This window comes from Leuresthes tenuis, unplaced genomic scaffold (assembly GCF_036924035.1).
Source record: "Leuresthes tenuis unplaced genomic scaffold, fLeuTen1.0.hap1 SCAF_17, whole genome shotgun sequence".
Taxonomy (NCBI): domain Eukaryota; kingdom Metazoa; phylum Chordata; class Actinopteri; order Atheriniformes; family Atherinopsidae; genus Leuresthes; species Leuresthes tenuis.
Window position 1 is genome coordinate 18,967,359 of NW_027325371.1, and position 16,861 is coordinate 18,984,219.

At 40.5% G+C, this 16,861-nt stretch overlaps 2 protein-coding genes across 5 annotated transcripts; both read left to right on the top strand.

Moving 5' to 3' along the window:
* The first annotated feature begins 575 nt into the window (after positions 1–575).
* LOC140274085 (MICAL-like protein 1) lies at positions 576–8,944 on the top strand. Of its 4 annotated transcripts, XM_072369802.1 has the most exons (16): positions 576–1,510; positions 2,042–2,090; positions 2,223–2,364; positions 3,386–3,477; positions 3,575–3,717; positions 4,044–4,287; positions 4,381–4,624; positions 4,775–4,811; positions 5,995–6,598; positions 6,754–6,876; positions 7,007–7,133; positions 7,268–7,358; positions 7,474–7,547; positions 7,753–7,867; positions 7,956–8,002; positions 8,097–8,944. In XM_072369802.1, exons 1-16 carry the CDS (start codon positions 1,368–1,370, stop codon positions 8,216–8,218), a joined length of 2,397 nt encoding a protein of 798 aa, XP_072225903.1. In that variant the 5' UTR covers positions 576–1,367; the 3' UTR covers positions 8,219–8,944. The 4 variants fall into 4 exon arrangements, with proteins under 4 accessions (XP_072225903.1, XP_072225901.1, XP_072225902.1 ...); XM_072369800.1 differs by having other exon boundaries at positions 577–1,510; positions 4,044–4,624; XM_072369801.1 differs by having other exon boundaries at positions 577–1,510; positions 3,389–3,477; positions 4,044–4,624.
* A 791-nt stretch (positions 8,945–9,735) lies between these two features.
* Positions 9,736–11,305, top strand: polr2f (RNA polymerase II, I and III subunit F). The gene is made up of 5 exons (XM_072368424.1): positions 9,736–9,900; positions 10,080–10,149; positions 10,283–10,413; positions 10,709–10,780; positions 10,881–11,305. The coding sequence occupies exons 1-5, from the start codon at positions 9,881–9,883 to the stop codon at positions 10,969–10,971; spliced, it is 384 nt and encodes a 127-aa protein (XP_072224525.1). The 5' UTR covers positions 9,736–9,880; the 3' UTR covers positions 10,972–11,305.
* The last annotated feature ends 5,556 nt before the right edge of the window (positions 11,306–16,861 follow it).

Sequence of the window (16,861 nt, forward strand, 5' to 3'; positions counted from 1 at the left end):
GAACACAGAGATTTGCAAAAACATTGTGGATTATAGTGATATACAATCCTCGTAAACACGGTGATAACAATATTTTTTTTATTAGATTCGTAAACGTTTTTAATATGCACACATTTACTGAAATGAATAGCAGGTCACAGCATGCAATACATATCTATGAAATGAACGTTCTCTCCACAGCTGTTACAGCGTTTAGCAGCATCACTTTGTTCCTTTTAGCCATATAAACGCAAACTACAAGTTAGAATCTTAGCCACGAGTGAGATTATGATGCGTTCGCATGAATGGATATTTCCATTCTAGGAAAGACATGTCTATAATGTTTTTAAGCATCGTCAAGTGTGGAAACTGACTCATTATAAAACTTCATTTAAAATAAATACTTACTTTAGTTGTTTATCTATATAAAGATTGCATCGCAATATCTTTTCTGACTAATTTAACGACATTAGTTTTTTTTTTTGTAAGTTGTTTAACCGGAAGTACTTATAAAACAATTGTGTAATATACTCGTGACAACCAAATCATTTTGCATTTCAGTTTCCAGTTATTAGAAATAACATACCAACCGTATTTGCCAGCAAAACTACATATTTAAAATGAATAAATAAATCCTTTCACTGATGGAAATGAAAATTGTTGGTTAATGGCTTGAGACGAGCCAGTGGCGAGTTTACAAAAACGACAAAGCATCTCCGTTTTGATAAAGAAACGTATGTATTTAATTGTGAGTTAGAAACTGGAAAACACGTGTCATGTTTGCACCAGAGAAATAAACTTGTAACAAGAAACCTCCCCTTCCTAATTATAGAGGTAGCGGCTCTGCGTCTCCCTCTAGTGGCAGCTATTGGTCATTTCACTTATTGTGGAGCACAATAAGGAGGAGCACAGCAAGTAACGGGATTTTGTTTAAATTCGCTTTCTTGAAATAGTCCAGAAGTTTTTGTAGTATTGGACATGTTAGGACAGTAGTTCGCGTCACCGTGTTCACTACTACTACTTGGTAGTTTGGTAGTTTGTGGTTGAAAGACTGACACTGGACCGCCGTGTGTGAGAGGAGCCGTGTGAAACTTCAGTTGAGGCTTAAAAACAGTGCAAAGTCGCTGTATATGCCCACCGGGGACATTTAATTTTTTTATTCGACAAAGAAACACTACAGAAGATCAACAGAACTCCTTTCCTGCTGCCTCATCAAGTCGATGCGCTGTTGTGGCCGCAGGTATTGTGCACAGACTTTGCCGCAGCGGTGGAGGATGCTTATCATTTCCTGGTCTCCCCACGAAACCAAACCCTGCCCGTCCTTATTTGACATCTAACTCATAGAGTGCCATGCTCACTCGTGCTACACGACAAATCCCGCGCAAGAGATGGCATCACCGAAGGCTCTATGGGACTGGTGCCGAGTCACATGCGCCAATTACCCCGGTGTGGATATAAAGAACACGTCGACTTCATTCAAAGATGGACTTGCATTTTGTGCCATCATCCACAAACACCGACCTGACTTGATGTAAGTAGATCAATCGTAAAGTTATGAAGATATCCTTAGCCGGATATAGAAAGACGAGTTGCACTGTTTCCTTAGTGTGTGTTTTTTCTGCGCAATACTTTGGACACCTTTAACTGAGAAAACAATATGCTTGTCTTTATCTGTTATGGAGATCCTGGCCGGATATTCAGTTGTTCTCTTGACTGGGGCCTGTTTAGATGGACATTCTGTATAATCTGAGCAGAGGAGAACCTGCACGCTCTGCCTGGGACTAATCTGCTGTCGCGGTCTTAATCTGTCTCTGTCTCTTTCTCCTTAACCTTTTCTTGTCCAGTTTAATGGGATCAGCTGGTTTGTTTTTACCTGTTACATACCACCACTGAGCCCAAACCGTCTCATGTCATTGTTTTCTATCCATTTTGCATGTTCAGTGCTTTATTTCTCTTCGATAAACCATAATTTACAAAAAGGAAAAAGGCTGCTGTTTTCTTTGAGACTGTGTCTTTTATTCGCCAGTTAACAATCTTCTCCATTTTCTTCATTCTGCTCCAGAGATTTCAATTCCCTCTCCAAAGATAATGTTTATGAAAATAACAAGCTGGTGAGTGGCGAGCCAGAAGGCAGACATTTCTCCCTCCACACTGTGTTTGACAGACTGTATATTGATTACCACCATAAATCAAAGTTAGAAATCATCTCTCTTCGTTCTCTCTTCGACTTTTTGGGTCTGTAGGCATATGAGGTTGCAGAAACAAAACTGGGGATCCCTGCATTGCTGGATCCAAAGGACATGGTCTCCACCAAGGTGCCCGATCATCTAAGCATCATCAGCTATCTTTCTCAGTACTACTACTTCTTCAGCAGGAAGTCCTGTGGTGGGTTGATGATAGCGTCTGTTGCCTTCTGTTTATTTATCTTGAGTCGAATACTTCATTCATAGACTGTTGCACCAATACAACGAGCAGAGATTTACTGTAATGAGGCACTTTATCAGGGTGGTTGATGGTTGAGATATGTTGAGGTTTTCCCCCCACAGAATAGATTAGGAAAGAAAAAGACAAAATGTTACATTGTTTGTTGTTGACCGACTATTTTTTGAAGAAAATGATCCAATCTCAAAGTATTTGATCCTTCCAGTATTTGGTGTGAGCTCCTACTGCAGCAAAAAATGGAGCCAAACATTTCCCGTTGATTACTTCTGCACGTTACCTTTGAGGAATTTTAGTCGATTCAGACTCTCAGATTTTGTTGGGTTTCCTCACATGAGCTCCTTCTGCAACATTTCTGTTCCGTTGGATCAAAAGTCAGGACTTTGGTCATTCCAAACTGTCCCTTTTATTTTGATTTAAAGATGCAATGTGTCAACTGCAGCAGCTACCTTGCCCTAAACAAACATTTTGCGAATATAGTTATATATATAGTTCAAAATTCATGATTCCATTGATCTTAGCAAGCCATCAGATGCAGCAAAGAACAGAAACCAAACCATGGTACTGCCACCACCATGCTTTACAGGTGGACTAATGTTCTTAGGCCGGAATACAGATTTTCTTTCTACAACATAAAAATGATCGTTTAAACTAATAATTTCCCATCATCCTTCTGGCTTACCCATCTTTCTTTTTTTTTCTTAAGTTATTACAACAATGGACAATTCCAAAGGTTTCACAAACTTACAATGACCGATGTAAGTCCATACAGTTGGATCATATCATTGAAATCTAAAAATGATCTTAAAGTTCTGGCCCCTTTTCCCACCTGCACAGTTTATAGCATTTCTGATGTGCTGTTGTATATATTTACGCTTTCACATCGTGTGAATGAAATGTTCAAACAGCATTGTGCTTTCATATGTCAGACCGAACTCTATGAGCATGTCTTCCCTTGACTTTGCAGCAGCAGCCTCCAGATCGCGGTCTTCGCACGTTGTTGTCTTAAACAGCATCACAAAGAGTAACAAAACTCCTTATGGTCAGGCACGCCGACAGGTAACACTGCCTTTTTTTAAACATATTTTTTATCTCACTCAATCATCTTGGCCGGTATGTTGATGACCTGAGTGGCTGGTTGCTCTTCTCCTTTCAGAGCTTGACTGATTTGGAAACCAGCAAAGAAGATCGTTTCAGTTACACAATGACACGCACCGTGTGTAGTCTGTGCTTCAAGCCTGTCCACCTCATACAGAGACGTCTGGTCGATGGAAAGGCTTATCATCGTAGCTGCTTCAGGTACGAGACGCTTGTTTTTTTGGTGCCTCTGTTTATGTCTGGGTGCAACCAGATAGCCTCTTTGTCTGGGTCAGATCCAGTGCACTTCACGTGGAAGAATGCGTTTCTAATGTGTCTCAAGCGACCGCTGGTCATATTTGACATAGTCATGGTTATATGTGAGGCAACCTTCTCAGCATTAAAACTAGAGAGTAGACATCCTTTTTTTGTTTTTAATTAATAATTTAATACTTTGTAATACATTTGGATTATAGTGTATGTGACCTATGTAGACATTAGAATATGTTAATGCTTTTACAGCAGCACATTTCATCTTTGCCTTTCAGGTGCAAAGTGTGCCTCTGCACTCTTTTACCAGGATCTTACACACAGGGAAGTGATACTGGCTCCTTGATATGCACTTACCACGTAACAGACAGTAAAACCGCCTGTCGTGACATCACTCACCAAATTAGATCTACTGATAATCGTCCCAAGTGGGAGGTTCAGGCAGCTTTTCACTCTTTGGATGGAGTGGCTATCATAGCCCTGCCTCATTACACGCAGACGACAGAGTCACAGGACAGACTGGTTGGTAAAGCATCACAGACGGATGGGATAGAAAAGCAGGAGGGAAGCAGAGAGGCGAAAGACTCAGCTGTCGGAACCTCTTGTTGTCCGCAGCCCAGTGTTAAAGAGAGGACTGTCGAGGAAGCTGAAAACAAGAGACTTGCACCCATTGTGGCTGACATCAAAGTACAGCAGAACGCAGCAAAAGTCTCCGAGCTCTCCTCACCCTGTGCAAGAGTAGCAGAAGGAAGTACTCGTCCCGTTCCAGCACCCAGACGAAGCTTGAACTCTTCTGCAGTCCCTGTTCCTGCACCCAGAGCCAAAACTGCCCAAACAATGAGCGACTCCCCTGCTGAAGGTAAACAGTATTGTTTTACTGTTGCTGTTTTGTAGGATATCATTATTCTATACTAATAATGCGATGCCTTATTATCAGTTATGACAGAATGTGGAAAATTAAAGAAGATACGTTTGCATTCCTCCCTCTTTCTCTTTGCATGTATTTCAGACAGCCAAAGCAAATCTCCAGCTGGATCTACTCATGTGTAAGTGTGCAACAGCAGTTTCTCTTTGGCACAAGCTTTCCACTCCTCTCTGTATTTCTCTTGAATATTGCATACCATCGTGTGAAAAAGAAAGTACGCCCTCTTTCAGTTCTAAGGTTTTATGTATCTGCTCGTTGTAAAACAATGTAAACAATGTCCTTAGAAAAGATGAGACCAAAGCAGAGATGTTTGGTCATAACGCACAGCCCCAAGTTTGGTTAAAACCAAACACAGCATATCAGCACAATCAACTCATGCCAATGTTCAGGCACGGTGGGGCAGGGCTGACGATTTGGGCTTGTTTTACAGCCACCGGACCTGGACACCTTTTAGTCAGCTGTTTTCATAGATGAACACAAGGGGATATTCGGGAGAATGAGGAAACAGTTACTGCTACTGTTCACACGGGTATTTCACAGCAGGACATTTTCTGCTCTCACGTCGGGAAATATAAGGGTACATTTAAATATAAGGTGCTGGAGAGTGTCTGTGTATGATGGGCAGGAGGCTGCACGTGATGCAGAATTTAGGCAGCGGAAATGTCTTTGTTTTCTTTTACAACATGATGAAAATCGCAGATGAGGCTCTGTGATATATTGATATCAGTGCTGCATCTATCTGATTGTATCTACAATAGTGAGACGTGAGTGGAAAGAAACACGCAGGTCAGCAGACTCTCCAGCACGCAATATTCGACACAGAAACAGAATATTCCAAAAGAATTGTTCACACACTGTCGCACCAGCTGACGTTCTGGAGATTTCATCTGAAATTGTATTTACCTCATTTGTAGAGCAAGTAAGGAGCAGGTGATTGTTTCGTTCTGTCCTGATATCTATAATCCCCCCTTTTACACGACTATTATCAACCATCTCTTAATGATTTATTGATCAGACTAAGTAAACTTCCCAGCTTAATTAATTGATCATATCTTGGAAATAGCTAAAACATTCTTATAAAATACATATGCACAATTTTCATGTTAGAATAGAAAGTCTAAATATTCTAATGGCCTTAATAACCACATCAAGAGTAACATAAATGAGCCACGCTGGCCAGCTGCTGTCAGTACAGTCAACAGTATAAAGAAGTGAAAACAGTAGTTAAAAACAATAATGACTTAAAGTCTGCAGAAAACACTGACATTATTTTTTCTCTCTCCTCATGGTGCCACTCTAACCAGCACGAGCCCTAAAGTGGTAACCAATCATCCATGGATGAATATCGTGCATCCTGGACCCTGGACGCAGCTGCCTCCAGCTCCAGCTCCTGTACCTCTCCCTCGGTCCAAAACTGTCTCTAACGTGCGGGGGGCAGGGAACTGGCTCAGAACGCCTCCTCCCAATCCATTTGAAGAGGAGGAGGTTGAGGACACTCAGGGGGAGGCTGCTAAACCTGAGTCTGCCAACCAGATTAAACCCTCAGAGGCAGCTGTTTATTCAGAAAACAGTGGGGACATTTATGCTGTGGTCTGTAAAGGCAATGCCAAAAATCCGTCTGTCGAATCTGAGAAGAATGCAGTAAAACCAGCGGATAAACGCTGTCACCCACATTTCAAAGAGGGAGGAGGAGATGCAGCACCTGAAATGGCAAAGGAAGCGACTGCAATGACTAACATGTTGAAGGCATCAGGTGAACTATCTGGAGATGGTAGTCAGGTGGCTTCAGTGGCTATTACGGAAGCACAGAGTCACATTTTACCCAGAAGTCTTTCTGTGCCAGCTATCACAGCTGAGCCCTCCCAGTCTAACTCTGCATCTGTCGAGCTTACATCATGTCAAAGTAAGGTATGATGACTAACTACTAAAGATGAATTCTAATTAGAACATTTACTTGTTGTAAATCTATGCGTAGATTTCTAAGCCAGATTTATTTGCATCGTTTGTTCTGATTTCGTGTGCAATTTTCCACGTGTTTTATTTTTTTGTCTTTCGGCTTTCAGACAGCTCGTAGAGAAAATCCTTTCGACAGAAAACTTGAAATGTCCAAATCAAAGACTTTTCAGGACCTCTCATCTGGCCGGGGCCCCGCTCCTGGCCATGGTTTCCCCCTCGTCAAAAGGAAGGTACAGTGACTTTATTAAAAAAAAAAACACACTGTTGTCCAAAAAGCAAAAGTCTGAGCAGGAGTCTGCCTATTGCATCCTTGTGGACCTGCATATATGTATACATATATATATATATGTTGCTTGACAGGTGAAGGCCGAACAGGATGTTTCCATGGAAGAGCTGCAGGTGCAGATGAGAGAACTGCATACACAACTGGAGACACTGGAACAACGAGGAATCGAACTTGAGAAGACGCTCAGAGTCTGCAAGAAGGGTGCACTTCACTTTTGCTACTACAGTAGTTCCAGTTCAAATTATATACCGGCACAGGATCACTGTTCTTTTGATGTAGCTTACAAGAATACAAACAACGCCCTCTGAAAACTGTCTATTTTTTATTTTTTTAAGATAAGGAAGAGGAGCAAATGCTAACAGAGTGGTTCGCCCTTATGCATGAGCGTCATATTCTGTCTCGCAAAGATACAGAACTGGTCTATCTGTAAGTAGACAGTACAAATGTTTGGATATGTGACAGTTGCAGTTTATTCTGAAAAAGTTCTCTGAGCGCCAAGAAGAAAGGTTTCAAGACTTTCGAGTGGTGTGTGTTTTCTCAGGACAAAACAGCAAAAGTTAGAGGACAGACAAGCCGATGTGGAGTACGAGCTCAGATGTCTCCTCAATAAGCCTGGTCAGTATGTTACTGTGTGTATCAGGACATCGCATGACACGTTTGAGAGTAACAATAGTTAGTGAGCAGGGAAATTACTCACAGAAACACTTTGCAAAAGGCACAGAGAAATTTATAGAAGAAGTGAGTGTTTTTAGTGTCATACAGTACTTAAGATTTTTGTTAAGTGTTTTGCAGATTTTTACTCTATCACCTGCACATTTAGAAAGTGACTGGAGCCAGGAGGATCGAGGGCGGGAGCAACAGCTGATGGACGAGCTGGTTGCCATCATTGAACAGAGGAACCAGATCGTCAGCAGCTTGGACCAGGACAGGCAGAGGTACACAGGAAAAAAAACCAAAACGTATCTTATGCTTTAACATTCATAGATTTAAATGTAAAGTGCCGCTTTATTTTTTTCTCTTTAGGGAAAGAGAGGAGGACCTACTCTGGGAAGGCACGGTCAGGAACAAAGGTGTGAATTTAGCTTAATTTCACAAAGTTACCGCTCAGAAAATCTTTTTCTTTTTTCTTTACTTACTGCTGTTAATTACGATCTGTCTTCTCAGACCTCAAGGAGGGACCGAAAGAGCCGAAGAAGTCAAAAGGAAAGTTCAAGCCTGCAAAAGTGTTTAAAATGCTGAACCATAAAACAGAGAGCAGCAAGGACTCTGTGGAGAAGAAGAGCTGAAAAGAAAATGTGCTTACTGCAGAAACTCTAGTTTCTCAGATCAGCTCATGTGATGTTTTTTTTCACGGTGAAAGCTGGATCCAAGTGACCATGACCTGAAAATGGCAGGTCAGAGTTGCAACTTTTGCCTGAAGTACTGAACAAATTTCGTAGTTCACAAATGCCACGTCGACATGATGAGGTGCTATCATTTTACTTGTAGGGACAGATATGGACTTGGTCAGGATTCTTGTCTGTTTGTCAGAGACAACAGCCAGAAATGGAAGATAACAAACTTCTGCGTGGCAAGAACAGTCTGAATTATTCACTTGTGGTGTCTCGCCATAACCAACAGTTTTCACTGCTGCATTTTCTTACACAGCAGCCTTTACATCAGTAAAAAAGTTCACTTTAGATTAAAAGGTGACTGATGAGATGTATTTATGTAAGATTCAAGCCTTCATTAGCACGCTCTTTTGGCAACAAAATTAAAAAATTTAAATGACCAGGTTCAGCCAAATTAGGCTGCCTGAGGCCTGCAAACTGCACAGATACCTGTAAATATGTATTACATAATAGGAGGGAAAAAGATAGCCAGATATCTTTAGTAGTTTTTGAGCAGTGGATTTTTAAAGTTGGAAATAAAGAATTATTTGAGACGGTGCAGATTTTTATCCATGTTTTGGTGTGTCTGTATCAAATCCAGATGAAATGGGGCTTTGCAATTAAAGAATTACCTTCACCACATCTTGACAAACTCTCCTGATATTTTTCCGTTGGATATTGGCTAATATTCTGAAGGAGTTAGTCCAAGTGTCATTCTGATATACTTGAGAATCTGAAGTCCAAGTCCAAGTCGTATTAATGTTTTGACTGTTTATTTCTAATCCAAAGTAAGAAAAGAAATAGATAGGATACACAAGCTGACAAAAGCACTACCTTCAAATTCACTCCATTATGAAACAGAAATACAAAGTCTGACCTGTACCACGAAGGTATCATATTACATCACAGTAGAGACAATATGAAGCATTTCAAACCTTCCACATTTATAAAAACAAGTGGAATGAAGTAAATGTCATACAAATGTGTTTTTTATAAGTTGCATTTGGTAGCCATAGAGTAGAAATATAAAGGTGGACATCAAGCAGATTGGAGTTGATCATCTCAATGAATCTTCTCTACAGGTAAATACATCAAACAAAGTTAGTCTGCAGTGACAGGTGGGTAGTAATCATCAAAACTCACTAATAGCAGTAAACTCAATCAGAGGGGAAATGTCATTGTATTGTGAGAGTTGTGTAAAGAGTGGCAGGAGTCAAGAGAAAAGTTATTCAAAATATAGAGGCATGATGAAAAGATTTAAGTTAGGCTTGAGGAGGAGCTAATAGTATATGAGAGTGTATTGTATGAGTTTGCTAACTCCAGAAGATGGCATTAATGCAACGCTTAGAGTGCAAAACCTTTAAAGAAGAATAACGACAGGAGGGAACCTGGAGGGAACGAACATAACGAAACACAAACGCTCCCTGAGAATCCGGAACGCTTTATACAACGTACCACCCACCGGAAGTTCAGCGTTCGCAACGCTCATGTGGGTCCATGTTGACAACAAATTGTTTCCCTGACAAACATTAAATTGTAAGGATTCACTGGGGAAACACATAAACTTCTAAATAAGAAATGTCCGACAACGAAGATAAGTAAGTAATGACACAGCGCTAACAGGCCACAATAAGCTGTGTTTTTTATTTAAAAAAAAAAACGACGTAAGCTAACGTCCAAGCTAACTAGCCTTTAGTCAGTTAGCCACCATAACCGCCCAGTGTTATTATTTGACACCTCGGATTTTTTCATAACAAATTTCGTTTTACATTTGTAGTTTCGATGATGGAGATTTTGATGACGCCGAGGAGGATGAAGGATTAGATGATCTGGAAAACGCTGAAGACGTAAGCTGTGCTGAGACTGAAATAGATTCTTATCTGGATGATAATACATATCTTTTTCGTTCTTGTGGCTACCGCACAGGCTCTGTGATGCTGTAGAGTGCTGTAAATCTGTTTGTTTTGGTCTGGTGAGCAGGAAGATCAGGAGAATGTGCAGATCCTGCCTGCAGGAGAAGGCCAGCAGGCAAACCAGAGGAGGATCACAACATCGTACATGACTAAATATGAGAGGGCCAGAGTGCTTGGGACGCGAGCTCTCCAGATAGCGTGAGTTTTACAGTGTCAGGGCTTCAAATGTTCAAAGGTACTCAATAATATGACATCCTCTTAAATCTCAGATTATCGTCCTTTTTTTGTTTGAAAAAAAAAGAAGGTGATATTCATCTGGAACTGACTGACTGAAGCTTTATCAAAATAGTAGGCTGGAAACCATGAGGTTTACATATGTTCGTAAGAGCAGCACCCCGGAATTCATGCTGAACTTGTATCAAACGTTTTTGTATAACACGTTGTGTAGCATTTGCACAATTTTGTAATTGTTTGTTGTTGTTTTTTTCAAAAGGATGTGTGCTCCTGTGATGGTGGAGTTGGAAGGAGAAACTGATCCTCTGCAGATAGCTATGAAAGAACTTAAGTAAGTCGTGCTTTCAATTTGTCACGACTACTTCATTTTTGTGGAGCAAGTCAATGAGATTCTTCAATTTACTCTCATTGTTGTTTGGCTTCTCTAACAGGAGCAGAAAGATCCCCATCATCATCCGCCGGTACCTTCCCGACGGGAGTTATGAGGACTGGGGTTGTGACGAGCTCATTATAACTGACTGAACAGCCCTTTCTAGTTTACACCGAGGAAACATTCGGCAGATTCACACATCATACTTGGTCTGTCAGTTTGAAAGTGTTAAATCTATTGGTTCTTGTCTCATGCACTGATTTACAGTGACATAGTGAGTACAATGAATTCCACACATCATTTTAAAAGCTGTATTATATGTTAGAGCCACCAGAGGGAGACGTAACTTTGGTCAAACACTTTTTTTTTTCCCAATTTTAACTAAAATGGTCCTGTGTTGTCTGTTCCATTGGTTGTTTTTGAAGAGAGATGATTAGTGTAAAATAACTGTTTTATTCTTGTTAATAAACTCTTTTGTCTAAGTTACTATTTCTAATTGATATAACTGCCACTCAGGTTTGTCATGAGTGTGAAGTTACACTCAGGAAGCATCTGTATCACAGTGATTTGAAGATATAATTATGTCATTAGCCAATTCCAACACTGCAACAGCCTGTTTAAACTGACTTGGCTTACTGTGCAACATCTATGTAGCTTTAACCTTGCTACTACGCTCCAAATATGCTTCTCAGAGTAACTGCTCATCCACTGTTTTGTTTGGTTAATGCAGTTTGGCTTAGAAAAATGCCAGCAATGATTTTATACTTGCTAACTGAAGTCATTTCACAGCTCACATGCACAGTTGACTCAAGTTACAATGATTGTTCAATCTGGCTATTTTACTGGACTGTGGTCCGTGACCCAGTGTACACACACGGGAGCAGATCAGCTTATTGGCTGAAGTATGTCTGGTGCAGACAGTTTGAGAAAATGTTCAAGACATTGTGCTGCCTCTAAATTCCTCTGTGAGAGTTCATTCTACATGTAAGTAAAACTAAGTTCATTGCAGATCTCTTCAAGTTAGTTGAATGGTGATTTGGTTTGGGGTTCTATTGGAATAGAGAGATAGTCTGAAAATGCTTTAAGCAGTTTCATAGAGCTGAAGTTACCTGTCTGATAGAGATCAGCTGTTTTATTTTAAATTTGGCTGTATTAATATATACTTAAACTGGACTGCTTTTACAATGTCTGTGGAGCATTACGCTGAGTGCCAAAGGCTCACTTTGAGACTAGTTGCACAGATGTGTAACTGAGGGAGTTGACTTGCAACCTAATTATCTGGGCATGTTCGTCTGGCTTTTACAGCTTAGATTACTTGCAATTTTGGTCAGACGAACGTGTTTAGATGCATTTTTAAATAGTCCAGGTTTGGTCTGACGAAACAGGCCGTGTTTTCCACAGATGGCGCAGCTCAGCTGTGGGCAGCTTTAGTTTGCAACACCAGCAACCCTGTTTTGTTGATTTGTGTCTGCTTTTTGGAAATTTTTGTTGATGAGATTTCCTCTAGAATGCACACTTTTCCAATTTCATTCAAATTGATGTTGAAAGAGTGGGGAAAGTCCCAAAAGCTCAAAAATGAAATCAAGTTGACTCTCATGAGTTTCATCCAAAACTGAATTTAATCTTCACGCTTCAGTTTTTTTCTGTTTCTCCACCTGTCTTCGATAAACGGCGTGAACAGGCTGACAAAACTTTTGGTTTGCAGCATGACAACTACAGTAGCTGCCATGATGCTGTCTGTGACTCCCTCCACTTCTCCGACTCCAGCACATACACACAAGGCAGCTGAACAGTCCCTGTATTGTTTATGGAAAAATAGGTTGCTGCCCAGGCAGAGGGCAGTGCCTGTTGGACGAAAGAGGAAGTTACCAGTATATACAAAAAAAAGTAATTGGATTTCTGTATTCAGTGTGTTGTATATATTGTGTGCATAACATTAAGATAGAGCACTGGATAAGAATGCATCTGGGGTACAAAAATGATGACGCTAAAGCTAGGAAGCTTTTGTTCTTCAGTTGTCAGCTGTACCAAATCAGGCAGGAACTGACCCTTTATTTGGGTGAATCCACAGTAAGGTCATTCATTTCTGAAAAACTGCCTTAACCCATTACTTTGGACTGGAGGAGACAGTGCTTCGGGGTGACACGGCTCTGCTGTCATCGGGTAGAGAGGGCAGACCATGTGACACTCACCCGCACCGAACAATGTGAGGCCATCGGGCTGCCTCAAACCAAAGCAAAGGGGATAAGTAACGTCTTCTGAGGTTTTGTTTCTTCCACTTTTTGTCTGTTTTTCTCAATAACTTCTTCTGTCCTTCCCACTGTCTCTGTCTGCGGTCCTCTTCTGATTCATCCTCCTCCACGTCTTTTCCCGACTGTTCGCTCTTTCACCTGTTGCACATTTCCCACTAATCCAGAGATCACAATGCAGCCAACGGCATGGTATTTGTTTATTTCTGATCAATTTGTTCTCAGTTCCGCCCGATAAACTCGATTATAAATGGCTAATGCATTACTTTCAGGCAGGGTGTTTCTTTTAATATTGTATAGCAGATGATATTACGTGATTACGACTTTGTGACTGCTTCACGTTGAGCTCAGAAACCTCAACTTTTAGTTACATGTTATAGTATTATAACATATTCTTTTTCTTTCTCCTTTGAGTTTTAAGTTTGTGTTCACTCTGCGGTGTTCCACTTCTATGGACTTCTCATAATTAGTCAGTCTCTTAACATTAAGGTGAATAAGATGCTTACAAGAGCAGAATTTGACCAGCTGCAGTACTCAGCTCTAGATTTTAGCCAAGCCTCAATGAATCAGCATGTCTATGACACAGAAACACAACCCATCCGCCCAACCGACAATACTTTTTAATTGTTGTCTTGTTGGTGCCCATCTAAGTCCACCAGTCTTGCGTGACACCTGCTATGACAGTCTGGCTCTCAAAATTCCCACAGTTTTGTCTATAACTCTGTCATAACATTTTTATATCATTTTTAATATTTTAATCCCAGAGCCGCTTTAACCTGACAAGCAAGTTTCCTTTTTTTTTCTCTGTGAATGGGCCAAGAGGAGGAGGCTGGGTAGTGAGGACTGTGGGGTCGATGTGCAGAGAGCAAGGGTCCCTTTGTATCCCAGTGAAGCTACAGGCTGGGCAGTTACAAGTAAGGCTCCCTCGCTGCCCTCTTTCCCTCCTCCCCCCACATCCCCCATCAATGGCCCTCTTTGTCTTTCCAAAGTATCACACAGCCGATTAAAGAGAGGGAATTAGGAGTCAGGCTTAACCCACAATACTCGCAGAAATACACACATACATGCACAATAGAAGAAACCTGAAATATGTATCCAGGCCCGCATAACCTATCATACCACCCCAAGGCTAGATAAGCCTAAGTTCAGTTAGAGGGAACATTCAGTGCTGTAATCGACCACAAGCCACAGTACAAGACCGTGGCTCTGATGATACGTCTGCTACTGTTGTAAGATTGTGCATCATCACTATAGTGCTATTCACTGCCTGCACATACAAGTCATCAAATACTCAGCTTACTGCTGCAAATAGCCAGATTGTAACTGTGAACTATTCTCCAGCCAAAGACCTGAACATATCAGAATCAAAGGCACTGCTTTGGGCTGGCTCAAGTCATAGGCAGATTCCTGTTTGACCATGTAAATAATGTGTTTTCTACACAAACCAGAAGCCGTTACAGGATTCCAGTGTTCTGGACCTGGACCATTTCTTTTCTCTGTACAATCTTTTTAGAATTGGGTAGTTTTATCCATCTGTTCACAAGCTTAGTAACCTTATTTTTGAGGGGATTATATTAGTATGGACAATTTGACCAATAATAAGGAAAGTCTCAACACCTCGATAAATAAAGCATTTCAATGAGACCATAGCAGAAGTAAAAATTGGTTTAAAGGGTTTAGTCTCATTTTTATTCATTAACAGTATTACAGATTTAATATAATTAATTTTGTACCCTGTAAAGACACCAAAAGATCTTATCAGATCAAGTAAAGTAGGTCATGTCTGTTTCAAATTGGAACAAAACAGAATTACATCATCAGCATAGAGACACCTCTAAAAATTAGATTTGACACCCAAGTATGTATTTATAAGATTAGTCTCTTAGCTCACATATTAAACAGGTCTCTGAAGTAGCATTCTTTTGTCTGTCTAATATCATCACAATAAGAGGCTTCTTTTACCAAAATGATGCGCAAAAACTGGTTTGTGCATTTATAGCATCTATGCTGAACTGTTTTTAATGCCATTTTAGTTTGATATCTGAATAATTCCCTGAAAATCTTCAGTTCATCCCAAGCACCATGGCTGGAGTACTATCTAGTACCCTCAAAAGAGGTCACATTTAATCTGTTTTAGCCTCTCTACACCGGCTTCCTTTGAAATCCGTTTTTTCCACTTTCTATACTCACTTGATCCAATTCAGGGTCTCAGGGGGTTGGAGCCTCTCCCAGCTGTCATTGGGGAAGAGGCAGGGTACATTGTGGACATGCTAGCACAGGGTCACTCTCACTCCAAGGATCAATTTAGAATGACCAATTAACTTCACAGGCATGCTTTTGGACTGTGGGAGGAAGCTGGAGAGAACCCACTCATGCGCATGGAGAACATGCGAACTCCACACAGAAAGGCCCCTGCCAATTTTAAACCAGGAACCTCCTTGCTGTGAAGTGACTTTGCTAATCACCTCATCACTGTGCAGACTGCTTCTTTGGAAAATTAGATGTAAAAGTACTTGCAAACAAATCCCTCAAAGGCCAATGTTCATCAATCACCCGCCACAAACTCTTTGCTCTCAAAGTGCAGACTTGCTTATTGTTACCAGAAGTTCCTGAAGCAGAACGTACGGTTTTCAGGTTCCTTTTCTGTGGAACCCGCTGTCTATCTGTGATGCACAGACACCATCTTTAGTTTTTAATATTAAGCTTAAAAAGGAAAGTACAACCACAGAAGAACAACAACACATGACATGTTACACTGTGTCATTATTCAACAAAATTAAGCCAAAATGCAGAAGCAGTGTGTGGAAACAAAGCACACCCTTATTGTTTCTATGGGAATTAAGACAATAAGTCGCAGCCAGGTTATGCTAATCAACTTCATTATTGGTCATCAGCAAGTGTGTAAAACACTTCTGTAAAAGCAGACGTTTTGCCAGTTTGCTGGTCTGGAGAATTCAGGTGTGTCAAGGAGGAAAGGCATTGCTAGTAATCTTAGAGAAGACTAGACATCCCAGCAAGTTCACCCCAAGGTCAGAATGTGTAACGCTCAGAGAAACTACAAAAAAAGGCACTACAGGCCTTAGATAGCATGTTAAATATTAGAGTTCATGACAGTAAAATTAGAAAAAAGCTGAATCACTTAGGCTTGTTTAAAAGAGTTGCCAAGAGAAAAGAACATGGCAGAACACGCTATTACTTTATAATTAACGTATTCCAATGCTTCAGTCAAACACCAGACCTCTTTGAGAGGTGTGGATAAATGAATGCCAACAAAATTCAATGACTGGAGCAAAGCTGGGAAGAGGAGTGGGCCCAAATTCTTGAAAATGATTTCTTCAAGTTATTGCTACTAATGATACTAATGGTACAAGCTGTTGTATTATGGGGGTGTACTTTTTTTTATATATTGCTTCTTCATTTTGGCCTCTTTGTTAAATAGATAATCACACATTGTAATACATCATGTGTTCATCTGAGGCTGTATTTACCTAATAATTTGAAGACCTGATAAGAATACGTGATTTTTTTCATTATGTCCAATACATTAAACGTCAGAACTGAAAAAGCCATTTGTGTCGTGCTTGTGCTTGAAAAGTGCTACATAAATAAAGCTGAGCTTATTTGAAACCAGTTCAAGTGAATTAGCCGTTGAACTTGCCAGAACCTGTATCATAAGATGCTTTGAATACATGTGCTTTTATATGTCATTTCTTGCTAGCTTCACAACAGCTGGAACATTTCCTTAATGTTGACTATCTGTGGTTTAAAAATCAAGACACCACCAAAACTTATT